The following is a 27,853-nucleotide window of genomic DNA, read 5'->3' as shown; positions in this document are numbered from 1 at the left end:
TGAAAATACCCTACCTGCCTTTGTTTTTTTTTTTTTTTTTTTAAGTCTTCCTTTGTTTGGAAGCAGTAGTAGGGCCAGCTGAGTGATTACTTCTCTTTGGGGTCCTCATTTCTATCCATGCTTTTATGGCTTCCCTCAGGGGTGACCTGTTTTCAATGGCTCCTTACCCCATGCCTTAATTTTCATTTCAATTATAGTATTTTGCTGTTACTCACTTCTTTGGCCATTGTCATTAGTCACTGCATCCGTTTCTTGTGCCCTTTTTTAGTGATAGCTGAACTTTATTGTAAAACTGTAATTGTTAAATCGATCAAGTACTAGCAAAAAGGTTCATTTTTATAGCGCTGAAATGCAGCCTATTATGATATGTGTGTGTGTATGTGTGTGTATGTGTGTGTGGCTTGCTCTGTGTGTATGTGTGTGTGTGTGTGTGGCTTGCCCTGTGTATGTGTGTGTGTGTGTGCGTGTGTGTGTGTGTGTGTGTGGCTTGCCGTGTGTGTGTGTGTGTGTGTGTGTGGCTTGCCCTGTGTAATATGTGTGTGTGTGTGTGTGTGTGTGTGTGTGTGTGGCTTGCCCTGTGTGTATGTGTGTGTGTGGCTTGCCCTGTGTGTATGTGTGTGTGTGTATGTGTAGGTTTGAAGCTGATGTTGGGTGTCTTCCTCTATCATTTTCTGCCTGTTTTATTTATTTATTTTTTGAGGCAGGGTATCCCGCTGATCCTGCAGTTTGCCATATTGACCAAGCTAGCAGGCTAGCGAGCCTGGGGAACCTACTGTTTCACGGCCCCCAGTGCAGCCTTTCCAGACACGCGTGCCACTGTCTCCAGCTTTTATCCTGCGCTGGGCATCTGGGCTCTGCCTCATTTTTACAGCAAGCCCTTTCTCCACGGAGCCATTTTATTTTTCTCCGTAGGTGATACCCAGAAGGAGACGGCCTAGAAGGGATCTCTGCTGTTGGGCTACTTAGCAGTTCCTCTCTACAGTCATTGAACTAAAATGCTTAGGAAAGAGTTCCCCTATTGACAGCTATAAAGCAGAAGTCTCTTACATATTATAGATCCCCGGGATTTTATGTAATATTTTGTACATATAAACGGGATATACTGCTACTTTGAAATTAATAGGATCTTTTCAGCTGGTCTTGGGCTTACTGTAGCCGTGGGTGAACGCTGGCTTCTGGAGAAGTCTGACTGGTTGAAAGGCCTTATCTGTAACACTCGGATGTTGACAGTAGGAACCTCACATGGATTTTCAGCACTGAAACTTAAGTACACACAGGTCTTAGTGGGGAAGCCGCTCATGGCCCCGCTGGCTACGTGGCTGTGTGTGTGCATATGCTTAAATCACCAGCAGGAGAAATGAGCCTGCTTCCTTTGACAAAGATCATAGGCCAGCATGCAAGAGTTAAAAGGTCTAAATGGGGCTCTCTGTGCTGGGACGGGCTCTCTCTGGATGGGCTGTGTAAAATGCCATTGTGCCTGCTTAGGAAGGTTTTACAATGCCTCCAACTGCAGTGTGGGCAGAAGCCATAGGTGACTCTTTCTTATCTATCTCTGTGGAGCGATGGGTTAGGTACCTGGCACATAGTAGGTGCGATGAATACATACTGTCCGGATGAACGATGGAAGGATGATGTGGACCATATCTAGTCTGTACCATCTATTATGTATGTGCAGACATGTTTGGGAATAACCTCCCATAAATACATTAATAAAATCGTAAATACTCCAGGAACTAGGGCTGGTAACCGAGGAAAACAGCCCTTGATGAATCATGTTCTTTCCCGAAAACTTGGGCTCCCTCCCTCCCTGCTCCCTTGATTTTCCACGAAGCTCTACGAAGCCCTGTGCATTCGCTGTGGGGAATCATGCCCTGCGAATCAAGAGCTGTCCTGAGCGTGGTGTGGCGAGACACGTTTGACTGCTGTGCGGGCTTAATAATAATTACCCTGAATTTCAACGATAGCGATTCTTAATGTGTATGATTATTGTTAATAATGATAGTTAATAATTGTACCCAATACTTATTATCTTTAATAATAATAATTAGCACATGGGAACCAGTCGTACCATTGTGTTTATCTTTAGAACAAAAACCTAGATCTATGGGCCGGGAGTCTGCAGTGTCTGCTTCTCCTCTCGGCTTTGCCAGGTCACAGTGAAGTAGGAGGCACCTGGGGTCAGAGCAGGGAAGGCTTTCTAGAAGCCTTCTATGCGTTCTGAACATGGGGCCCATTCCCAGTCATTTTACAGAGGTCTTGTTCTCATGGGGTGCCTGTCCCCAGACCACCACAGCCTCTCAGGCCTCCCTCTGCCTGCTCATGAATCCCTTCAGAACTTTTGTGTTTTGTTGCACGGAGACCCAGAGCAGACCCTCATCCCATCATGTCCTGATTTGTGTGAATTACACCGGGCAGAGTCCATGTTTATTACTTGTACATTGGCGAATCTTTGATCTTCTTCTGTTTCGGCTATGTTTAGATTTACATGCCTGCGTGATTTTTTTTTCCCCCTTAAAAAACAAGGTCTAAAAAGCGGTTGGTGAATTAAACATTTTTAAGGTTTTCACACTTTGATACGAAGCAGAGAAATATTTCAGTGACAACAGATTTCAACAGATTTCCCAATAGTCGACTTTGCTTTATTCTCTGGGATAGTTTATGCTTTCTTCTTTGCAAACACTGAGAAGTACTCTTTCCAGGGGTGGCTTGTGTCCGTGTATAAAATAATTCCAAGGAGGTAAAGTTTGCATTTGGCTGTGTGTTTTATATTAGTTAAACATTAGCTGAGATGTTCACGAGGTGTGTGTGTGTGTGTGTGTGTGTGTGTGTGTGTGTGTGTGTGTTTTCAGGCTCACTTGGTGGGTTGTTTACTGAGATTAAAAAAGAGAAAGCCTAGAAGAGGACTTCTTTTGAATTCTTGTTGACCTTCCTGTATATAGTCACGGGCCTCTCAGGCCTGAAGATCTAACGTGCCTCCTATTGGGTACTATAGGCAGCTTTAAAATAAAATTCCAGACAAAAGCAGGGCAGACCTGAAAATACAAGTGTTTGTAGCGAAAATAACAGTAAACATTAAAGGTGCTATGGTCCCCTCGCCCTGGGCCGTGTGCTCAGATACCCTCAGTTGGTGTAGACTGCCGTTTAATCACTAGAACCTGAGATACTCTGCCCTGTCACCCAGCAATGCTGCTGCAATGGCTCAGTCATAGAGACGACCTCTCCCTTCACCTGCAGGCTTACAGGGCACCTGAAACAGTCAGGCCTGTCCACCCCACACTGTTCGGGCGCGTCCTAGCTGACATAGCTTTTAGAACTGTCTTGCCCTGATCCTCCCGGTGACCCAGACTGCCTTGTAACGTCCCTGTTTTGCTGTTGGTTTGTGTCCCTCCCAGGTTTGATGATTCCTGTCTTCTGTGTGGTAGAGCAGCTGGACGGCTCTCTGGAATATGACAACAGAGAAGAGCACGCCGAGTTCGTCCTGGTGCGAAAAGACGTGCTTTTTAGCCAGCTGGTGGAGACCGCGCTCCTGGCCCTGGGCTATTCCCACAGCTCTGCAGCTCAGGCCCAAGGTATTCATTCAGCTTTCTTTCCTCCCTAGCCTCTCGTGTGCTCTGAGGAAGAAGAATAGCTTCCTCAGAACAAGGCCTACAAAATGGCCAGCTGTCAGATGCCACATCTGACAGCAGGCAGCAGAAATCCTGCAGAATCTTGTTGTCTTGTTCTGCCAAGTATTTGGCCAGAGCCTCGAAAGCCGCCCTAATCGACTTGTGTTTCAAAGCAATCCTCGTGGTGTTTTTTGCATTCATAATTTCTGATGATTTTCACTAAGTCAGCAAGTTGGGGTTCTCAGGGCCAGTGCTGAGAGATCTTTGACGGCTGACTTATCCGAACTCTAATATATGATTTATAAGCATATGAAATGTATTTATTTGCAGCCTCAGGCCCACGGTTTCTGCAGTTTGCCGTCAGGTTTTAATTAAACAGAAAAGCAGGCGCATCTTGTTCTTTTGTGCCCTTTGAAAACTGTCCTACAGTTTTGATGTGGAACATTCGTTAAAAAAAAAACGTCACTTTCTCTGTAATCACCCCTTTTACCTATTTAATTAACGACTAAAGCTGCATAATTGTGTTGGTCATACCGGGGATCTTATGTGAGTTTCTCTTTTTTTCTTCTTTTCGAAGCTTAGTCCATTGTTCTCCCTCGCCGAAGCCTCAGCAAAATAACAAATAATTACAGTATTCCTCAAACTTTGAATAATGGGGAACAACCTGAACCAGTAGAATTCTTACCCTTGTTTTTCAGATGAAGTGACTGAATAGTTTATGATAATGTTTATAGATAAAGGTGAGACATTTATAACACCCTGGTCTCACTTTCTATGCTAATTTCCTATCTTATGGTGTTTACTTAACCTTCCTGTAGGTCCCAAGAATACTTGCTGTATCTTGAATCTGACTTCACTTCTTAAGAGAGATGAATTGACTTCAATGGTTCTGATAAGGGGGCTGGGGGGGGGGGAGGGAAATCAAGTGTTTATGGAGTTAAAGATGCAGAAGTTGGGAACACAGGACCCAGACTTGCAAGCTCATTCTATAGGCACATTAGTGTTTTTTTGTTTTTTTTTTTTTTAAAGTAGACTTTGTTTAAATTACAGTTTAAATCTCTCAGGGCAGTCAAGAATATCCTCCCCATGCCCTGGGCATATCCTGTACTTAGCCAGGCTTGGCACAGGGCTGGCAGCAACTGTGGAGTCCCCTGCCCTTAGAGCAGCGTGATGCAGGGTGCCCGTCTTCTTTCCTGGAAAACTTCCTTTCTTGTGTGTGGGGTTCAGGATTTGGCCACCACTGCTTTTTATTTCGCGGGATGTGCCCGAATGAAATAAAAACCTTCTCCCTGTGGCCCGTAAACTTTCGTGCCACTGTGGGGGGATATTTTTCTTTGAGTGTAAAGGTCATTGTATCCCACCGCTTGCATCCTGGCATGCCAGCTTCCTGTCTGACAGGGCTATCTGTCTCAGTTAGCGTAGCTGCTTGGTGCATCGGGAGCTCACATGTGGAACACGGAGCACTAAGTGGCCAAGATTTGATTCTTGGCACATGCCTAGGGAAAGGACTCTCAGGAGAGGTACCCCAGGGAGCCCCACTGACTTCCAGCGATGTGGGCTGAGTTTTGCTCACCAAGGTGAGCTGTGCAAGCCGTGACTATTGTCTGCCGCAGAGCACTGAACAAGGGGGCGAGCCAAAAAGAATTATTTGCTTGCTAAAGTGTTTGAAAACTAAGGTTAAAAAAAACACTACTTGTTGTGTTTTTTTTTATGTTGAATCCACCATCAAAAATGCTGTCTAGATCAATACTTTATGTTGGAGGGAAAGGTTTATTATTATACACCCCACAGACTTAAAAAAATCAGAGTGGGTTTATTTTTTCTTAAGCTGGTGACCTGAATAGATGGAAAAACACACAATTGCTCATATTTTGAAAGGATGTTATTAGTTCCTCCTTGTCGTTCTGGCGACTAGAAGGTTAAATACCTCTATTATGGAAAAGTGGGAAATCTTGCAATATATTTAGATCTTTCTTGTCATTTAGATGATTAAAAGATCTGTTTGGGACAAATGGAAAAACAGGACCCTTCGTTCCTCTGAATGGATGCATTAGGTCTTGGTTGTCATTCAGGTGATGGGGAGCATGTGGCTTGCTGCCTACTTATTAAATGACCTACTTATTAGGTGACCGGTTATTCATGAGTCAGACAAACAGCTTGGTCAGTCCAGTGGAGGACGTGATGTCTGTGACTTAGGCAGAAGGTTTATATGTGTCGTTTTTGCTTTGTTTCTTTGGTTTTGTTCTAGTTTTTCCATGTTTTTATAGTTCTCCCAAGGTAGGTTCTGTCCCGGGACCCTGGGTTCTATCCCCCTGTGCCCGTGGTGTGAGGGAGACTTAGGCCACGAGGATATTGGGTTGCTTATACCTTTTTGAAAAATTGATGCTCTTGAGACATGATTTTTCATTTTGACATGACCAGAGAAGCATCTCGGTGATTGACCTGGAGGAGGAGTTTAGATGCCTGTGAAAGACTAAATATGTCTGCGGTGTGGTTTTGCAATGATGCCCAAGTCCGAGTCATCAGGGGTGTGCTCAGCCAGTTCCAATCAGGGGTGTCCCCATGCTTCTGTAAGCATGAGATTGTCAATTTCTTTCACTGAGAGACTATCCCCCCAGGTGAGCTGCGAAGATTTTCATTTATCTGCTTCTAAAGGAAAACAGTAATTCTGCTGAACCAGAAGTCCAAGGACTCCCCTCCCCATGTTCACAAAATATTTATTTAAATGCTGGATATTGGCACCGGAGACAAAGGCAGCAGACACTATCATAAATCACAGGAACTATGTATCTAGCTGACTTATACTTCTCATTTACCAGCACACACACCACTAACTGTGTGACTCTGAGTGAGATGCAGGGTTCATCTGAACCCGCGATGGTACATACACCACAAGCGGACGCCTGCACTGTCTGCTAGACTGTGAGCCCATCACTCTGAATCACAGGCCTTAGGTTACCGGAAGAGAGGGCTCTAGGAAGCTGCTGCTGTATGGGGTTCATCAGAATCCCCTTTCCCCGTCTTAACCTCACCGTTCTTATTTTTCCCTTTCCAACCTTTCAACTTTGTCCCGTGAGGCTTTCTGTAACACCCAAGCAGCTCCCACGCCCTCCACAGGCTCTTCAGGTAACTCTCAGACTTGGCCAGCTTTGGGAGGAGACACCTGCTACGGCCAGATGATGTCACCATGTGTGTAACTGGCTTAATTTGCAAATGGTCATTTTTATCTGTAACACTCTTCCCTCAGTGAGCTTCAACATTAATTTAATTAACAATTTATCTTATGCATGTGAGTGTTTTGCCTGCATGGATGTACATGCACCCTGTGAATGCACCGTGTGCATGCTTGGTATTTGTAGAAGTCAGAAGAGGCATCATATCCCTTGCAATTGGGGTCATGAGTGGTTTATCAAACCACCATGTTGGGTTCTGGGCTCTGAACCCCAGTCCCATGTTAGAGGAACAAATGCTCTTAAGTGCTGAGCTACCTCTCCAACTTCCAAATTTTATTTTTGGCTGGTAGATTATATTTAAAAACAAATAAGCTAAGTGATAAGGAAGCCAAAGTCTTCCTTGGTAGGTTATTTTTGTCGTGAAAACTGTAGGTTTAAGAAAGGGTGCGCCAATTAATCGTTATTTCTCATTTATGTTGCAATAATTGCATTTGGGAAGTCATTTGAAAATTTTTTTTAATGGCATAGAGAAATGTATTTAGTGAGTGTTGTGTGACTGAAGTATGGTGCCAGGTAGCCTCAGTTTTCCAAAGTTTCACCTATGTCCAGAGAAGAAAGATAAACACAGCACATTATCTGACTGGTGCTGGGTTTGGTGTAGGATGAGGTAGGATTCCTTTTCCTTCTAATGAGAACAGAAGTCAGTATAAACCTCTACGTCCTCCTCCAATTCTCTGAATAAGTGTGAAGTTGTTGCTTTGAAGGTCCTGTGTCTTGTTAAGTTGTTCCTTTGCTCCTGTCGTGTGTGTGTGTGTGTGTGTGTGTGTGTGTGTGTGTGTGGACACACAAGTCCAACAGTGAGTGTCGCCTCTGTTGTCTTTCCATGAGAAGATTAGAAAAGACCCTGCATGCTGTCTGGGCCTCTAGGAATGGGGCAAAGCCATTTCTCGGCAAGACAATGCTTGGAGCAGTGAGCTCCCTCAGACTCTGTTCTCAGAGATTTGCCTGTTCTGGTGCATTTGATCAGCATAGCAGCTCGCTGAAGGTAGCTCCTGAGTGCTTCCCACTTTACAGACAGGGACATCGAGGCAAGGGAAGAGTGGGGAGTTGCTTTCTCTGGGGCCCAGGCCCATAGCTGAGGAACTTCCTGCAGGGTTGGAGTGCCTCACCCCAGAGGTGCTCTAGGAGGAAGCTAACCCTTTGCAGTTTCAGAGTTGGGCTGGGGGCTAGTTCCCCCAATATCTTCTCTTCACTCCTTGCCAGAGGCCCCTTTTAGACCGTGTGCTTCCCAGATACATGATGATTATCTATTTGACCATACTAAATCATGGGTAGTTTTCGTTTTCTTGAAAAACATGTAGAGATACCTTTGCAAAGCAATGGAGACGGACTTTATTAAACATGAACAAGCATCCAGACACCAGAATTGTTTTTGATATTTTTTTTTTTTTTAGACCAGGTCACACTCTGTAGTCTAGGCTATCCTTGAACCCTAAGTAGCCTGTCTGTCCCAGCTTCCTGAGTGCTGGGGTTACAAGTGTTTACCACCACACCTCACAGCCTTCTAAAACTAAATAAAGGGCACGACTTTTTCAAATAAAGTCAAATAAAGAATTCCTTAAGGTCAGGCCGAAGCTTGATGCGAAAATAAAGCTTGTTTCTTAGCAATTCTGACCTACCTGCTAATTAAATCCTCATTTCATATTTATTTATTTGTTTGCATACTTATTTATTATTTTAGGTTTTTTGTTTGTTTGTTTGTTGGTTTGTTTTTTTGAGACAGGGTTTGGTCTCCATTGCCTGGCTGTCCTGGAACTAATTCTGTAGAGTAGGCTGGCTAACCTTGAACTCCGAGGCCTGCCTGTCCTGGTCTCTCAGAGCGAGGATTAAAGGCTTGGGTCACCACACCCAGTGATGGGCTCTCTCTGAGGCCTGTAAGGAGGTTGACCTGAGGTGGTGCTGTTTCAGCTTTTGGAAGTCAAGAGATGGGAAGAAAAATGCTCTTTTCAATGAGCTTACATTTTATGGTTTAATTATACATAAAAAAATTAAGTGTGTAGAACTCTTTAGATGATTTTGACCTTCTGAGCTCAGATATATTCCGTCGTAAGATTGATAGGGCATAAACATATATATGATTTATTTATTAGTTTGGTTCTAATTTACTTATTTTAAAAAAATGTATTTATTTAATTAATATATTATTTTAATTTATCTCTATATTGGTGGTTATTTGGTGGTTAGTGAACTCCTAGAATATGTGCAAGAATTCCTTGTTGTCTGTTGCTGGAAGTAGTTGGCAAGGTGGGACACAGGCATTAAGTGTCTTAGGGAACTGTTGCTTCCCAAGAGAAAACTCCTCCTTTGCTAGTTCTTAACGTTGTTTTCAGGATCTTTCTCTTGAACTTCGGCTCTTCACGTGGCGAGTTCTTCCTGTCTCAGGCCCCCGTTTCTTCAGAGTAGGCTGGCCTGTGGCTGACACTCAATTCCGAGCAGTCAGTAGAAAGGATAGACACACTAACTAGAGAAACGTGTGTGTCCCTGGAGTGCTAGCTTGCTTTCTTCAGTGTGTAGATCTGAAACCCACCCATTCCCTCACAAGCAGCTACAATACAAAGTACAGAGCGAGACCCACAATCCAATGCATTTGCTAAATTTCTGAGAACAGGTTTTGTTTTATTTAATTTCAATTTTTACCCCTATGATGTTTACGGGAGCCTGTGCCAGAGTGAAGGGGTGAAGGTCAGAGGTCAGCTTCCCATTATGATTCTAACCTTTCACCTTGTGGGTTCTGGGACTCGAACTCAGGTCACCTGACTTGGTCGAAGGCGCTTTCACCCTCTGCTCCACCTCACTGGCCTCCAGACTGTCTTTTGAGTTTTGTATTTTATTAAATCTTATCCACAAAGGATTTTTTTTTCTCTAGTGTGCCATGAAGTTGGTTTTCATTCATGATTTAGCTGTTATGTTACAGTTTGAACTGGAATGTTCTTAGATTCTCTGTTCATCCGCCTGTGCTGAGTTATTCAAGTCAGGAGCCATGCACATCTATAAATGATATATGGTTGATATTTCAACCCAGTCCTTTTTATTAATTACATGGGCTTTTCTATCCACTTACATGAAAGACATCCTAGAAATTTTATTTGGTGTCTCGATTCAGAGTGGGCTTTTTTGTTTTGTTTTGTTCTGCTTTTTGTTTTTCTGAGTTTTTTTTTTTTTCTCTAACTTTTGTGGAAGCCCTGACCCTAAAATTTCTTCATGGGAACAGTTAGTGAGCTGAGTCCAAACTTCAGAGAAGGGTTTGGAAATTCACACGTCCTTTGAGGAAGAATGTTAAAAGACATGTGGCTTGGAGCTGAAAGGTCTCCGTGCCTTGAGGTTTGACATTTTCCCTGTTGAAGAGTTTAGAGCACTCTCTCTTCTATCCTCTTTCCCCCCCCCCCCCCCGGCTTCTTTCTTGGCTTTATTTATTTATTTATTTGCTTTTGCCTCTTTAATTAAGCTCTCAGGCTTGGGACATTCTGACTGCCCCCTCCCCTATAAGGACATATTGAAAATGGCCTAGATGTAGAAGTTTTAGGCCTTGGAGCAAACTTTTAATAAATGAGCTTCTTAAAAAAAAAAAAAAAAGCTGTCCCTAAAATAGCAGGAAAATGTCCCCCAAATTGCCGTCACCCTTCCTCAGCCTCTTGGGATGCAGGCGGGCTAAAGTGTAGACCATGGGCTGGGGTGGCGCATGTTTTTAACAGGTCCTCCTGTCATGCCGGCCTCCTCTGCTGCGTTCCATCGAGTTCTCACACACGTGGGCAGCTCTGTGTCCACATGACAAAACCTGAAACACTCCCTGGAGCTACATACCAAGGGGAAAGTCCTATTATCTATGTCCTTGCCCAATGTATAGTTAAGATGAAATATCTAATATAAATGTTTATCGCCTTTCCATCCCTGTTTATTGTGTCATAGTGTGCGCCATTTTGAATATGTAAATATGTAATCATAGCTCATGTGAAGGTCAACTGATAAAAACATGGTCTACATGTGAATTCAGATAGGACGAGACTCCCTAGCCAACGCTTGGGATGCCTAACATCTTGGCGGATCATGCTTAGGGAAAACCATGGGGCGGGGGGGGGGGGCGGGGTGGGGAAGTGGGGGGCTGGGGATGCGGCTCATTTGGTTGACTGTTTGCTCAGCACGCCTGAAACTCAACACATGCACCGCTACAAGTGGGAGTGGTCGCACACACTTGTGATCCCAGCCCTTGGAAGGTTGAGGTGGAAGATTCTAGAAATCCAGGGTCATCCAGCTACTACATAGAGATCAAGGCCAGCCTGCAACACATAAGACCCTGTCCCTATAACAAGCACCTGAGGGCAGAAAATGCAAGGTGATCTCAAATTCTCTCTGATCTCGCCATTTCTCATCGGATACATATTTTAAAAAATATCCAGCCATGTGCGGTAGCCCAGTGCTTGCGATCCTGGCACTGAGGAAGCTCATGCAGGATTGTAGTCTAAGGCTAACTTGGCTGCATAGCAGGGAAGATCCATGACCATGAGGGGCCGAGCGGCTGACTTCTGTACTTTGGGGCTTGTGTGGAATGAGTCAGGTGATCCAGGTGGAGCAGGTTGACCCTCCAAGACAGACAGCTTTTATTATTAAACTAAATGACTGACTGGCTCCGTCTGTTGTTCCTCTGTAATTTCGTGTATTATGCACTTCTTATTGCACACTTTCCGGTGTCTCATGCGTGTCTCTGGCTGTGAGTGCTACCGGAAGGGGTTGCAAATGCTGATGGGCACTCCAATATGCTTTATTCTGTATTTGACTTCGCGACTGTGATTTTAAATACGAGGTTAGTCGTTGGCTGCGTTCTTGGTCTGTTTGTGCCTTAAGATGCAGCACAGGCTCCATCAAGGAGTTCATCACTTATTAATGTACTTACAGATATCCTCCCATGCTGCCTTCGCCCAGGCAAATCCTTCAAAGTTGCCCATCCACGTTGGTCCCAATCTTTGTTTTTACGCCATCATTTGCACCTAAGTAAAATGTATTTTGATATTCATGTCGGATTTTGTAATCTTAAAATGTTAAGTAGAAACCTTCTTCCATATCTCTTCTTCGCTTTTGGGGGAATGATTGTCATGTTTAAAGCCCACAATTCCGGTTAATTCTCTGAAACGGTGAGGCTCCACCATTATAAGGCCTCTCGTTCCATGTCTTACATCTAGACTTCGTCCAACATTTCTGGACATTTCTGTAGTCTTATGGGACCTTGGTTCTGCCATTGCTCACTCATCCGTGTAGCATCAGAAGGCTGTGACCTGTCCCCTGCTTTGGGCAGCTCTGAAGGCTGACAGAGGAAAAGCTCACCGGTGGCTTTGTAGGGCAGGGGTGAAGAGCAAGCGCTGAGCTGGCCGCTTGGTCACACATGGGCACCTTGGTTGAGTTTCACCTGGTGCCAGAGAGAGCATAGGGGATGGCAGGGGCATCTGAAACTGGGTACTGCAGTGTGTTTTTGAATTCTAGTGGGTCTGACGTTGGGGTTTTAGGACATGTGACATTTCTTCCCCGAGAAACTGTGATTGGCGAAAGTGTTGGTGTCAACATGAGGAATCACGGAGGCTTTCCCCTGCTTGGTCTGATGAGATATCAGTCAACACAGAACTGGTCGTCTGTAGGCTTCTTACAGAAAAGTTGCAGTGGCCTATATGCAAATCAGACAGTGCCAAGGTCCCCCAGGGCTCCCAGCTTCCAGCTCCAGCTTGGCAGAGAGCTGCTTCTGACATATTCCTTATGTTGGTTTTGTGAATCAGAGAGTGGGCTGTGGAACGCTTATAGCACATTCCCGACCTGTGTGCCCTTGTTGGTTCCATCACATAAGCCTGGTAGTCTCCCATGGAAAACACCCACCAGCGAGGGAGCTCAGTTAAGTGGGAAGTCCATTCCTGCACAAGGCATGACCAGGTTGACCAGCTTCCTGTTTGGAGGATTGCATGTTCCAGAGCCGAGACGATGAATAGCAATGCAGAGTGTCTGTGTCTCGAGAGGGTATTTTGTAAGGGGGTGGAGAGACTTCACTTCAAGGGGGCTGGTTTCACATAACCTGCATGGGAAGAGACATGTTTTTAGACCTTCAGCTTTTTGAGCACCATTTCAAGTGAGTGGAGAGTTGGAAGGGCGTGCCTCGAGTCTCTGGTTCCCCAGCATGCTATCTCTTCATGCTATCACTTAACTAATTCTTATTATCAGTTACACACATGGGCTTGTTCCGTCATATATACAATGTCCCTGCCCTGTGTTCCACGTCGGGAAAATATTCAGTTCACTGCGTAGTAGAAGGTTGGAGGAGCCCCTTAGGTGCCCCATCTGTTGCAAAGGCCTTGGCTTCTGGGGACAAATGCTTAACCAGTACAAAACCGAAGGTTTTAGGTTGGTTTTAAGGGTTAAAAATGAAACGATATGAACAACAGAAAGATTAAAGTTCTCTTTCTTCCAAACAAAATCTGTTAGCCGTGTGCAGTAATTCATGTTTGAAATCAGCCAGATATTGCGTTGCTAGAATGAGTTGCTGTTGGGCTATGGTTTAGTTCTTATGAGAGAAATGAAACTTTGAATAACAAGGCATGTGTGTGTCATGTAAGTGCATGTACTTCAGTCTCTCATTGAACCCAGAACTAGACTGGTCACTGCAAGCCCCAGCAATCTTCCTGTCTTTCCTCCCTACCCTGCCCTCCAGTAGTGCTGGGGTCACCAGCACACAGAGCTATGCCCATCTTTTGACTGAAGTGCTGGGGACTAGAACCCAGGTCTTCTTCCTGACTGTATAGCAAGCATCCTTATCTGCTGAGCCATACACTCGGTGGCCTATTTCCGATAATTGGCGTTTATCAAGTGCTTCTACTGTACCAGCTCCTATGGCTCTGTCAGCCATGCCTTAACTTATCCAGTCCCTAGAGCAACGCGGTAGTTTGTATTGTACCGCCTGCATTGCAGCTGGTGCTTGAGAATCAAAGGGGTGAATCGCTCGACCCCAGAAGCACTGGCCACAGAGAATGTGTGCCAACCACTGCCTGCTTTTACTGTGTTTACAGGTTGTCAGTTTAGTCTTCATTTGTTTGTTTGTTTATGTTTTGTTTTTGAGATAGGATCTCTCTGTTGCCAGGCAGGCCTCAAACTTGCTACTTGCTGCCTCAGCCTCCCAAGCCGGGGTTCCAGGCTGGACGGTTTTTTATAAAAGCCTGTTTTATTTGTTTCTCTTTATATATATATATATATATATATATATATATATATATATATATATCTCAGCACCGTATAAAAGCATTAGGCCTTAACAATCCCTTTTTCTAATAATAAACTGATGTCCATTAACTATAGAAAAATGAGCAATTAAAAAGTAGAAAGACACCAAAATATCTCCCATGGCAAACACTAGGGAAGACATGATGCTACTTCTCTGTGGTCCTTTTTCTATATACACAGCATTTCACCTGGCAGCTTTACGATATCCCCACGCTCCTATTCCATTTTCTGTATTATTGTTCCCCATGTCACACAGCCGTGACGCTCTGATCGTCACAGTAAACGGGAAAACCTCGTTCCTTTTGTCTTCCCTTCTGATGTTTGTTAAACAGGAGCAGTCTTTAACATCAGAAGCAGTAAGTGCTGAGCTGTGGCCACCCTGGGCTGAATCACCAGATTTATTCCATCATCTAGTGAAAAGATTCTTGTTTCTTAGAAATCCACTTCTTCGCATTGGGACTGTCACAGGTGGAAGGCCAGTTATTAAACCAGGCCCCCATCTGGGGCTGCTTTCTTCCCACCCCTGCCTTGTGGTAAAATAAAGAGTTAAATTTGTGTTGGAGGGCTTCTTTCCTTTTCATTTTTTTTCTCCTTACCTTTCTTTTTCTTTTTCTTTTTTTTTGTAACATGGAAGAAGGGTATTAAAACTTCGTGCCATTCAAGAAACTCCAGTTAATTGGTTTCATATTTTGTTTCTGCAGCCGTCTTGCTGTGGCCCGCGTGCTGGGCTTCTTTCCTCCCTGAGAAGCACATAGGCATCGCTGTGTGGGCCAGTGACTGAGGGCTTACGAGCTCCACCATGACAGCCCTGGGTGAAGATGTCCCTTGGCCCGGGGATTAATAGCTGATGACAGATTGTCTGTTAGCTTCTGGTTTTGCTGTGCGCACCAGGACGGAGCTTTGCTGAAAGTGTCATGGGGGACGCTCAGAGGGAGTGTTTTTCTTGTGTTCGGAGTGACTAAAGACAGCTGGAGGTCGGAGGTCGGAGGTAGGGAATTTGTCAGGCAAGTCAGGAGCGCTCCCTCCCTTGCTGGAGTCCAATTGAGGCCATTTCTCCCAGACCTCAGGTCCTACTGGATGAGATTAAACATCTTGCTTGGGCTCTCTTCAGCATTTTGGAGTTCTAACATGGGTCTGGCCTCTCTATAGTCTTAGCAGATTGGATGTGGGCCTGGTTATAGCTTTTTGTGTATTCAATCTTGGCATTGGCAGAGTCCTTACCTGTAAGCACAGGCGGCCCCCCAGGTCCCCCAGTTGGTATCCTCTGCTTCTGGAGTCACCAGCTCACGTGGGAGCTGCCCTCGCAGGAGGAGAGGGAGCCCTTTCTCTAGGAGTACGCTGGTGGCTCCTGGATAGGGAGGTGTCGCTGAGGTTCCTGAATAGACCTAGCAAGGGCTGGTCAGTGTTTTAGGTGTCAGACGGCTGGAGATTTCTCTGTAACACTGATTAGGGTATCGTTTGCTTCTTGGTCCCTTCTAACTCTGGGAGATATTTAAATCTACCTACTTGTAATTTAAATTAATGCAGTTTAAAAAAATAAATAAATGCAGTTGAGATTAAGAAGATAAGATAAAAACCCCTTTTTGGCTTTTGGAGGACATTTCCGAGGTGGCTGGTGACGTACCACGAGCTTGCTCAACTCCTGGCATCGTCCTTTAGCCAAGTCAAGGAAAAGGAGTGGGCCAGTTGTGACGGCCATCGGTGTGAGGAATCGTTGGGGCTGGGCCATCTCATCTTAGACAAGGTGCTTTGACTGCAGAGTTGAGTTTAATAAAGATGTTTTATTATAGGCTTAAACATAAGGGGTAAGACGAAGACAGACACTCAGAAGGAAAGACAGACAGACACACCCAAGACCATGGGCTTCTCAGAGTCACACAAGAAAGACTTCCCCAAGTGTGAGCTTGGGCTCCTCAAGGGAAACTCCCCTGGACTGTCTGGAAGTTTGTTAACATAACCAGCTTTCTGAACCACGCCCCTGAAAGTGTGCTTTCCTCTTCTGTGCTGTTGGATGCCTTCTGAGTGTCCCTGAGAACACAGGCTCCGTGGGCTCTCGTGCCTGTCTCATGCTTTGACAGGGAGTGGTGCGGGCGCCGTTGCCAGTGAGGGTGTTAGCCAGCAAGCAGAGCTTGCTGTGCGTCTATTTGATGCATAGGAATCTTGTGCGGTGTAACTATTCCCATCTCCTAGCTGAGACAACTGAGACAGAGGGAGATTAAACGACAGGCCCCAGGGTCCACTGTGGAGACGCACCACACCGCAGCCAGTGTCCAAACGTTTAAACCCAGTCTTCCTGCCTCTCGATGTGATTAAGGCATTGTTGTAACAGTGAATTACTATTAATAATATTTGGGCATGATGGTGCATGCTCATGATCCCTGCACACAGGAAGCTGAGGCCGGAGGATAGCTGCATTTGCGAGGCCATCCTGGGCTATGTTGTAAGAACCCACTTTCAACCTCCCCATCCCCCAAAAGCATAAAGACTGATATCAAGCCTTACATATAACTAGAGTCACTCATTGAAGTGCTAAATATTTCTCTTCTCTTTCCTTTCTTCATTTTTTTTTTCCTTCAGGGTGTAGAATGGGAGGAAGGGAGAGACTTTCAAAGACATTGCGAACACATTCTACTTAATCTGAAATATTTTGACGCTTCTGGAGAAGGAAGATGATTTAATTTCATATATAATTGCATGAAGAATTATAAATTATGTTTTCTAAAATACCTATGACACTAAAGCACAAAATGAACAGATAAAACTGATTTGTTCGCTGACAAATCAAGATATATGGCTGTGTTTTCATTACGAGTGCTGCTCGCGCAGAGGGAACAGCCGAGCACGTTGCCATACGACGCGAGCCGTTTCCAGGCGGCGCAGCCTCGGCATGGGCATCTCGAGGTGATTTATCGCCACGCTCAATTATTTTCTCTAAAACACACTGGCAAGCAAAGCCCAGGTTGAACTTCTGAAGTCACAGCATGCAGAGACATCTTTCTGATCAACCTTTGGCGTAAGCTTCCTCCTCTGAAGTAAGGTGTTCTGTTCTGTGAAGGGAAGAGACCATTTCCAAGGGAAGGGCTTGGGGGTGCCAGATAAGACATTATCTCTCAACGCTCTGGATAGTATCCTGGAAGGTATGTGTTGACCTCTTCTGGAGGAGAATTTATTCATAGGAAGAGTGAGCAAGAATCTTTTAATTCTTCCCATTAGACTGAAGCCATTGCGTGTCTTCTAGCTCTCCGTGGTGGAGGAAGAAAACAATGCAAAATTCAGATCTTCTAAGTTGAAGCCCTTTTCAGGGGACCCCTGTCCCCACACTGACACAGACCTTGGTGTATCCTGAGTTTTCAAAGGGGTCCAGCTGTTATTGAGGCTAGGGCTATACTAGCGATTGTGGATAAATGAGAGAGTCATCTTCTTTGTGGAGCCGTTGATGTGGGCTGTGGTCAGTGCAGTCTGCAGGGGAGGCACTGGCTGCTACTCCTCCCTTTTGTGAATCACCTGGTTGGTGATGAATGTGCAGGTTAGAGTAGAGAGCGGATCTGGGTGTCAGAGAGGAAAGGGAGAGACCCATGTGGTAGATCTTGAACCCTTTTGTACCCACTTGGAGCACGACAGGATCAGACACAAAGGGTTACGTCACTTTCTTCATGTGCATCATATTCAATGCCTTATTACCTTCCTTTCTTCTTATTTATCTTTGAGAGTTGGCTGGAAGCGACTGCTTTATGGTATGAAATGATGTGGCCTTCCCAGTAAATGAGGTTTGAAAATAAAGGTTTCTAATAAATTGAGCACTGCACATCAGTTCTGAAGCACCTTTAGTTTATGGTATAGTAAACACGAATGCTCAGTTGGTTTACTAGTTTCCTGTCTCCGAGAAACTGGTAGGATTTGCTCCCGATGAGTGTGGTGGCTCTGTCACTGCCCTGGGACCCTGTGAGATCACGCGGGAGCTGGCAGCGTGGCCTGTCTGAAGTGGAGGGTGGTGACAGAGGGCTTGCCATGGCCGTCACATGTTCCTATTGTGTGACCACCTGGCGGTAATCTTGGTGATTTCAGACTGTGACTCTGCTTCAATTTTTCCATCTATTCAACCAGAGTGATACTAACAGTTCTCCCTCTGTAGAGTTGTCTGCCTAAAAGAAATAAGTCATGTAAAGCAATTTACGTTGCCCTTGACCCATAGCAAGGGTTTGGTCCCCAGGACCCATGTAAGGAGAGAGAACTAAGGCCAAAAGGTTGGTCTTGGACCTCCACACACAGCCCATTGCGTGCATGCCCACACAAATGCCTACAGCCTTGCTATAGTAATAATAATGATAACAATAATACAAAATCACTTTTAAAAATATTGTTATTGCTAGGGCTAGCTGTTGGCTCAGTCAGTAAAATGTTTGCTGTGCAACCGTGTGGACCTGGGCTCGATCCCCAGCAGCTGTATAAAAGAGCCAGGCGTGCTAGAGTGTGGCCATAATCCTAACACTGGAGCGGACGGAGACAGGAAGATTCCTGGTCTGCCACACTAGACAAATTGGTGAATTTTGGGTTATGAGAGACCCTGTAGCACAAAACGAGATGTACAGTGATTGAGGAAGACAACTGACCTTGATATTCACAGACACACCACACACAATATACACACATACACACACATGTGCACATACACACACATACACAATATACACATTCACAATGCATATACACACATATACACATACACACATGCATACACACATACACATACACACACATACACACATATACACACACGCATATATGCACATATGCAGATACATACATACACATGCATACACACATATACACATTTGCATGCATACACACATACATATCACACACACAGAGTGTACCACAAAATAGATTGCTATTGTTAATATAGAGCACAGAAGCCAGATAAATCTGTTTATATCTTTTGTCTTCTTGGCTTCAATGCAGCATTTTAACCTGAGATACTGGGTGTGAATTACCGATACTATTTTCTTGCTCTCTATGTTTCCTTGTGATATAAGAGGACTAGGCATAGACATAGGGACATTTCTATGTTTTTAGTTGGTGGTATCTGTCCCCCACCTGCCACGGGACCCACGAAGGTCTCTGTCATGCTGTAAGTCTTTCGGTATCCCATTCCACAGCTGTACTGGGAAAGGTGGTGTTTGTTTGTTGTCTGGTGTGGAAGAATGATCCTGTATCCCATTGTTGACCCCCCCCCCCCCCCGTAAAGCACTTGGAATATTTTATGTAGGCTGGCTTTGAGCTAGAACTCCTTGCTTCATCTACACGGATAGTACATACATGTATAGTACACATAGGTATAGTACAGGGAAGCCATTTAAGCCAGTCACACATGTCTTCTCTTCTCACGTGGGTCTGCCTGTGGGATTGCCTTGCATGCATCTGGGGCCAAGTGGAACAGAGGAGGCAGCCAGAAACAAATCATGTGAATGACGTCCTCTGGGTCCCCTGGAAAACGTGAATCTCGCGAGAGCTCAGCTCTGCGCCTTTGCCTCCTGGTTCCCCCTTGCCTCCTTTCTCCTGCAGTTTTCCACAGGGGCCTGCTTCACTCCCCAAGCCGTGTTATTTGGGGCCTTTGTCATGTACCAAATGACTCCAAAAGAAGCTGCAGTAAACCTAACTAAATAAAGGTTGTAGCTTGCATTATGGTCTATCTGGCTATGTTATAGTCTCATGCAATTAGCCAGTATACCAAGGGATAGGGAATCAAATGGCATTGTGCTCAAAAATAGCTTTAGATTTCGGTTTATTGATTATTCCCTCCTCATTTCTCCGTCACTTTCTGTCTCACTCTTTCCTCCCCAATCCTCACTGTTTAAACTCTTCCTGTTCTCTTCATTTTTTTTTTCTTTTTGGAGCAGTATTTTCCTCTTTAAAAAAAAATCTAAGTGTGGGGAAACCAGCATTTGAAGGAGGCCTGTCTCCTGCCAGACAGCGGATGTGTGGTCCCCACTCTGGGTCGGTGTGTGCTTATTTTAATGTTAGCATCATCAACTGAAAGCTAATAATACCTTAAGAAAAGTATAATTATGAAGGTAAATCTGTATCAAAAATTGCATGGTGTGCCTCGAAGTCAAATATAATTATTAGTGACTAGCCCTCCATTTAATAATTCTCCAGTCATAGAATTGTACATAAAGAGTTTCAAAAACTCTGTACTTAGAAAAATCATTCAATTTCTTATAAAACGTAATCCACCAGATCTTAGACAAAAATAATCTGTTTTGGTATAATAGAACCATACCTATATGGAAATAACCGAAACACCCTGCAATAGATAGAACATTATGTCTTTCTGTTCAATGGAGCTGTGTGGTTACTGCTGAGCCCTGGCTCTCACTGCTTTTTGAGTTTGGTGGTTCTAATTTTACTTTTCTGAGTATTTTCTTCTTCTGGCCTTGGCCTCGAACAGTCACCTCTGCACTCTGGGGCCCTTCGTCCCGGCGGTGTGGGGCTACGGGTGTTGCAAGCTGGCACACATGTTGCGAGGGGCTAGGATAGCACCACCCTGAAGGGTAACTAGCAAGCAGCGGTGTTTGGCCTGCTTGGTGCCTTTGGAGGTGACAGAAAACAAGTAAGCAGACAGCCTGGATCAAGACAAAATCAGGGGACACCGGTCCAGTCTCTGTCCTAGCAGATTTGTGTACCTCTGGAGGACTGGTAAGGGGAAGTGTTATGGGGGTGGAGGAGTGAAGGGTTCATTCATTCATTCATTCATTCAAATGTATGTTGAGTGAAGTGTACACCTTACCTTCACGGAAACCCTTAGCTCCAGGATTGCAGGCAGCCTGGATATCCTTGCATGCTGTCTCAGTGTGTACTCAGTGATTGTTTTTTGTTGTTGTTGTTGTTTTGTTTTTGTATTTAAGACAGGGTGTCTCAGGGTTTCTGTTGCTGTGAGGAGACACGGATACCGTGGCAACTCTTACAAAGGGAAACATTTCACTGGGGCTGCCTAACAACTCAGAGGTTTAGTTGGGGCCGGCGGCAGGGCAGCACGCAGACAGACGTGGTGCTGGATGGAGGAGGAGCTCAGAGTACCGCATCTTGGTCCACGGGCAGAGAAGCAGTTCCTGTCCCTGGGCATTGCTGGAGCATAGATGCTGCGCATCCCCCAGCAAAGCCACACCCCCTAATAGGACCACTCCCTGTGGGGGGGACCAGTTACATTCACGCTACCACACAGGGTCTCTCTACCTGTCCTGGAACTCACTATGTAGACGAGGCTGGACTTGAACTCAGAGAGACCCACCTGCTTCTGCCTCTGGAGTACTAGATTGAAGGCGTGCACCGTCGCACCTGGCTATGCTCAGTGGTTTTTAACTCGCATGCAGTATTGACATTAAAATGCCTGTTGTCACGGTACTGTGCCAATCATACGCATAGAAGTTAGAATAATGCCAGGTAGCGCTTTAATGACCGTGTGGCTAATGGTGGCTATTTATAGTCATATTTATGACCTAACCTCCATTTTTTATTAGTTGTATGTAACAGTCATTTTGTTTTATTAGTATTATTTTCCTCTGCTGCCGGGAGGTTGAGCCTAGGGTGTCGCCGCACACGCTAAACCAGGTCGTTCCACACACCTGCACCCCCGTGTCTGTTATTTTAAACAGTTTTATTTATTTGAGACAAGGACTATTGACGGGATAGAAAACAAAACCGTTCTTTTTTTAATTGGGGATAAGTATCGTGCCCCCCCCCCCACTCTTTTCTGAGTAGTTTTGTTCACAGAGTCTGTTCCGCTCAGTCTGCACAGTGTCCTCTTCTCCGTGTGCCCACTGGCTCGTATTCTAACATTTGAATACTGCTCCTGTTGTGGTTTTTCCTTCCCAGCAGACAATGTCTTTCTCTTACCACAGCATGCTACCTGCTCCTGTCTGACTCATGCGCAGGGGCTTACTACGCCTTGGGTGGGGTCTCCACGAGACTCATCCTGCGTTGTGAGTGTGGGAAGCAGGTCGACCAGTAGGCCCTTTCTCCTAATCAACAGCCACATGGCAGTCAGAAGGAGAGGTCTGTGCAGGCAGGGGCAGTGACAGCAGCAGCGGGGGCTGGCACCGCGGCGTGCGTGCGTGAGTGTGAGCGCTTTGACACACGGAGTCACAGCCTGTTATCACTTACACTGGTGTCAAAACAATGCAGCAGCCCGAACTGCAGCTTGGCTTGCTCCCCGCTGTCACACATGCTCCTCGTAAGTCATTAGAAGGTTGGCGTGGGCTCCTTCCGGGATCACTCAGAGCTGCATTGGGGGGGGGGGAGTACTGGTTATTCATCACGTGTGGCTAATTGTACCGGGGCCGTTTGGGGGTGTCCTGATGGCACGGTGACAAGGGCCTGATTCCCAGGGGCCTCTTGTCTGGGAGAGCTCGTAAGCACAGTGGCTTTCGTAAGAGCCATACGGGAGTGGATCAGGCAGATCTTCCCTGAGAGTTAAAGGAGGGTGAAGCCTCATTGGGTAGGGAAGCTTGGTTCAGACCGAGACAGAGGGAATTGACTGACAAGGCCGTAAGGTTGTGATGGACAGAAGAAGGGAGATGGTTGGCAGGAAGCTCCGTCTGGCTAGTGTGCATGGATACTAGGGGCTTTGGGGCTCAGAGAGAAGAACCTTGGATGCTAAGCGGAAGAGTTTTTGATATCTTAGCAGTGTCCTGCTAGGGACCACCACGGAAAGGTGCTGAATCCGCGCAGTTACGGTGTTTGAGAAATATGTGATTCTGTTGATGCGTGGTTGAGGTGTTAATCAGTGAACCGCACAAGTGACTAGGCAGAAAAGTCCTCTGGTATAATCAAAGAGAAGTTTTTTTTTTTTAAATTGTTATTGTTTTTGTTTGGTTTTGTTTCAGGGAGGTGACCAGTTCTGGCTAACAGTATCTTGGCAGTGTCATCAGAGGCCCAGGCTTTCACTTTTATCCGGGCTTCTCTTAGTATCATTGCAAAATGGCTATCACAAGTCTAGACTTCCAGTTCAGATCCCAAAGACTTAGAAAAGGGGAAGAGAGAAGAGCCAAAGACAGGACCCCCCGCCCCCCGACCTCATGAAACGCCCCTCTTCTGGTTCTGCGAGGAAGGCCTTCCCGAGGACTTTACCTTTTACTGTACTATCGGGTCTTTGGAGCTTGGGAAATCAAGGTTTTCATCTGATACAATGCATCTCAGAAAAAAAGAAAATCCGGGATTCTCTGGGAAGGAGGAAAGGAAAGTGGATACTGGTCGGCGTTGGCCACAGCGTGTTTGTGTCTATCGTGGGAAATCAAGACAGCCAGAGAACAGAGGGGCAGAGAGCAGAGAGTGCCAGCAAGACATCCTGATTAGACTCAGACAAAACAACCCCAGTTTCATTTTAATTCTGGGTTTGTTTAACAGAAAAATATTAGGCAATGAATTAGGAAAACGAGGCTTCGAGTCCAGCACTGCTCTTATTTTAGACCTGTGCAGGGGGAAGCAGGGCTCTGAGCGTTGTTTTTTTGATCTGCATGAAACTGGGGCTTATGGGAACACATACACAGGAAAATGGGGACTTCAGATCCAGAACGTGGGATGCCGAGAGGAGACCCGTGCTTTGGAATACTGCTTTCAGATTAAACGTTGAGTAAGTCATAAAATTAAGCATGCAGGTTACGGGAAGGTACACGTTTTATTAAAAACTCGTCTTTCCCTACTTTGTGGGACTGATGAACTGGCAAACGTGTTTCATGAATTAATTTAATTCAAACAACCCTCTAATATTCCTTGGCTCAGTGAGCGTTTCTCTGGTCGCCCGTACGAGCGTTCTCAGGCTGCAGGGGAAGGGGGGCCTGGCAGATTCTTGCTCCTCCTCCAGGGACGATTTATACATGACAGTTGATCATGCAGTCTTCTCCTGATAAAGAGTTGGTTATGCCCTCCATACGTAGACACTCTCTCCTGCTTGCTTCTGTCCATGGAAAACTTAAGATCAAGGTTCAAGTTGAGTTGACATCCCAGGAGACAGGGGCTTGTCCCCACTGCACTGCCTGCCCAGAGGCACTTGGGTGGCTCTCTCTGTTTGGCATTTGCCCTGGGAGCAGAGGTCCACACACTAGCTTTATCCACTCCTCACCTCTGTTCTCTCCTAGCCTGTGAGTTATCCTGCCCTATGCACACCTACCACCTCCTGGCCTAACTGCACAGCAGCTACCAAGGGCACCCGTGAGCTGGTGCAAGGCAAGGACTCCTAGGAGGACCCTGCGCTTGCTGCTTGGTGATACTGTATCTCTTTTATCTCTAGACAAGAATGGTATACATGCTTAGCACATTGTGAGGATAAGATTATATTCAAACAGTGTTCTTAGCGCTGTGTTTAACACCTGGTAGGTGTTCACTTTAAAAACTTGGGTGCTGGGAGAAGGCTCATCCTTTGAGAGTTCCCAAGAGCCCTGCCAGGCATCTCTCAACTGCCTGGAGCTTCAGTTCCCAGGGCATTGATGCCTCTGGCCTCCACGGGATCATGAACTCATGTACATCCTACACAGAGATGTGTGCACACGCACACACATGCGCACACACACACATACCTACAAATAATACAAATGAATCTTTAAACATTGTTTGAAGGATAGTAAGCAGGACAGTGTTGATTGTTCAGGAATGCAGCCTCTTTGGTTTGCTTTGTGCTGTTCTGCAAATAAAAGCAGAGAATTAGAAGGCCGTGCATCAGTGCACGCTGCCCCGGGTAGTATATTTCATTCTCTTTAGTATCTAAGGGGTTAAGTTTTGAGTGAGCATGGGATGGCAAAGACAGAAGTGAAATTTTTTTTTCCCTATACATAAAGAGAGCCTTGGAAAGAAGGAGGCTAAGGGGTCTCTCTCAGAGAATGGAAAGGGAATGGAAGTGGGGCAGCAGAGAGTAAATGATACAATATGATTTGAATTTGATACATAGTAATACCGCCCAACTGAGATCTTTATCATAGGAAGAAAGGAACTACTCAGGATTCATAAATGCCGTTTATTAGCAATTACTATTTGGGCTTCTTTAACTAGAAAAAGTCTCCAGGCATCTGAGATCACTAATGGAGCTTCGGAGGTAAGAAGACAAAAGGACTTTTATGTTGTTGGTTTTATTTAAAAGCTAAAACAACAACAACCAAAAACCCCTTTTTATTTTTGTATGTACAAAGGTGACTATAAATGTTTTACCAGCCCGTAAGTGTATGTTTTGATCTACGTTTACACTTATTAATGGCATAGTTACAGTAGGAAAATTCATCACAGGTTTTAACACTTTCTTTTATGATAGGCGGGATGATGTCATTCATATATAATAAACAGTGACCACCCGGAGCAGACATTTAAAATAACAGGGGCATTCATTCTCCTGGAACTGCTGCCTAAAATAGGCCACCGTTAAAGTCGTAGTAACATGCCCTGGGAGGGACACTTTTGGGGGGTCGAAATCCCACTGCTGGGTTGGAAATTTGTAAAGATGATTAAGCTGACAGATGACACTGGGGAATTCTTAGCCCCAGGGCTTGCACATAGCCCTATCTTATGGCGTGGCTTATCTGCACTCGTGTGGGCGGAGCCTGTCTCACTTTTATCATTTTAACTCAAATACCACAAAAGTGCCCCACCCCATGACAAGGACTGCTTTACAATCCACAGATTTCAGCATTCCTCCCAGCTGCCTTAGTAGTGATCTCAGAGCCTGGGATTAGGTTTAGCAGGGCAAGTGTCCTTGGAGGTCAGAGTTCAAGGAGTCTTAGTTAGTTTTCTGGGTGCAGGGGGAAAAAGGGAAGACAGTCACTCAAGATGCTTTCGGAAACAAAGGTTTCATTCTGTAGGGCTCTAAAAAGAAAAATCCCTCAAATAGCCTCAACACACACACACACACACACACACACACACACACACACACACACACGCAGTTTGTAATCTCTACGGTTAGCAAGTTTACTCCCTCCATTAGTGATTCTGGCCTATAGAGTGTGTGCAAACCCAAAGGAAAGGAAGTCAGTGAAGGTGGGGGTGTCGGCGGGAGAGGCAAGCCCTGCCCACAGACTCCCTCCCTCCCGCCCCCATTCCTTGCAGGCTTGTAATTACGTCCAGACTTGCTGTAGTATCATTACACAGTGAAGATGAGCTGGGAGCTCTTTTGAAGTTAAGTTTCTGAACATTACCCCCTGCTGTCGAAAGGGCATTGCCTTGCTGTGACCAAGCTTTAAAAACAGAGCCCTGCTAAGCAGTGCACGCCCCTTCCTGGTTCCTGGAGGAGGAGCCTCCTCCGGAGGGGCCTGGGTATTTCTTGCAGGTGGTCTTGCAACACCATAGGAAACTCTCAGTCTTTCAAGGCTGGTGTTGAGAACTTCAAGTAGGCAGAATCACAGGGTACCGATTAATGTAGCCACCAGAAATGCATCAGCTCAGGCTCTGTGAGTAGGAAAAGCTATGGAGAGGGGGCAGGGTGTGCAGTGCAGTGTCCCAGAACCCAAACTGCTCGGGAGAATGTTGGAAGAATACATATGATCTAAATTCTGCTTTTTGAGCTCTCACTCTGATTTTTTATATTGTTTCGTATCAATAAATGTACTGCGAAGCCCCTCCCCCCAAGTGGAATCTGGTCTGTTGTGAAAATGAATGGAATGGGGTATACGGACAGAAGGGAGGGTGGTAGGAGGGATTATATGTGCAACACAGCACACTTAAAGATTCTTTCTTTCCACACCCACCGTATTTAGGAATCTCCCCCTGACTCCCTTGGTGTATCTCTGCTGGGCTCTCCCCAGGGATTTTCTGGGGTCCTTCCTGTGTCTCACTTCTTGGGGAGTCTGGCACCTGCAGGATTTGTTTCACGATTCTTTTACAGGTTAATTGTTATAAAGTTGCCTTTGACGTTTATTGTTGCTAATTCTGCAACTTAGGTGTTCCGGGAAGTGTGACCACGCCTCCCCTAAGACCCCAGAGGGCGGCAGAGGTCTCCTCTGTGTGTTTGGCCACTCTTCTGTCACTTGGTGCTCTGTGTCACCCTTACATCTTGTGCTGTCTAGCTGTCGGTGGCTGTTCCACACTGACTCGGCTCATGCCTGGGCTGTGATCTTGACTGTCTAGAAATGTATTAATTCTTTGTCAAGAGGTTTACAGTAGTGGCTCATATGAAATCATTGCAGTATTATCAAGTTTGCTTTCACATCGTTTCAGATGGATTTATGTCAGGTCAAAATTATTTATATATGTAATTAAATATAACTTAAATTAATTTTTCTTGTTTTATTTTGCCTGGTTAATTGCTTTAGTTACTTCTCTCTCTTTCTTTTTGGTATTTTGAGATGGGTTGTGTAGGCCAGATGACCTCAAACTTGCTATTACCTAGTATCCTGGCCTTCCTGCCTCTACCTCCCCTGTGTTGGAACTATAGGCCTGTGCAGGCCTGGCCAAGTTTGAATCTGAACCAAGTCATCCGTCATGTTGGCATTCTGAAATCTACAAGTTTTTATATGCATCATCCTCCAAACGACTGACAAACTGTGAAGGGGCAGAATGACAGATAAGATAAAATCCCAGGCTGTGAGGCTGAATACCGGCTTCCCAGCTGCTAGTGGTCAGGCTCACGCTTTGGGGCTGTGATTTGCACCACCAGGTTCACTGAGTGGAAGAGCTTCAAGTGTTTCTCCTCTCGCCAGGACGAAGGAACACAGCTGTGGTCTAGCGCGGACCCAACCTATTGAGTTCTATTTGTGCTGCTTGGGAATTTCTGTTTCTTCGTGACATTAT

The 27,853-nt window shown here is 45.4% G+C and overlaps 1 protein-coding gene across 9 annotated transcripts in view; it reads left to right on the top strand.

Annotated features, from left to right (window-relative positions):
- The window catches only part of LOC121445049 (DNA-binding protein SATB2), a 176,676-nt gene that overhangs the window by 26,843 nt on the left and 121,980 nt on the right, over positions 1–27,853 (top strand). For all 9 annotated transcript variants that reach the window (XR_005973869.1, XM_041647033.1, XM_041647029.1 and 6 more), the window contains one exon: positions 3,393–3,569. Coding sequence is in view for 8 of the 9 variants with exons in the window: in XM_041647029.1 (XP_041502963.1) it covers positions 3,393–3,569 (177 nt within the window). In the remaining variant the exon portion in view is untranslated. The remainder of the gene's footprint in view (positions 1–3,392; positions 3,570–27,853) is intronic.

This window comes from Microtus oregoni, unplaced genomic scaffold (genome assembly GCF_018167655.1).
Source record: "Microtus oregoni isolate MIOR12 unplaced genomic scaffold, Mior012 000154F_ref0000087, whole genome shotgun sequence".
Classification (NCBI taxonomy): domain Eukaryota; kingdom Metazoa; phylum Chordata; class Mammalia; order Rodentia; family Cricetidae; genus Microtus; species Microtus oregoni.
Note: the sequence above shows the minus strand (reverse complement) of the source record. Positions and strands in the feature narration are given on the sequence as shown.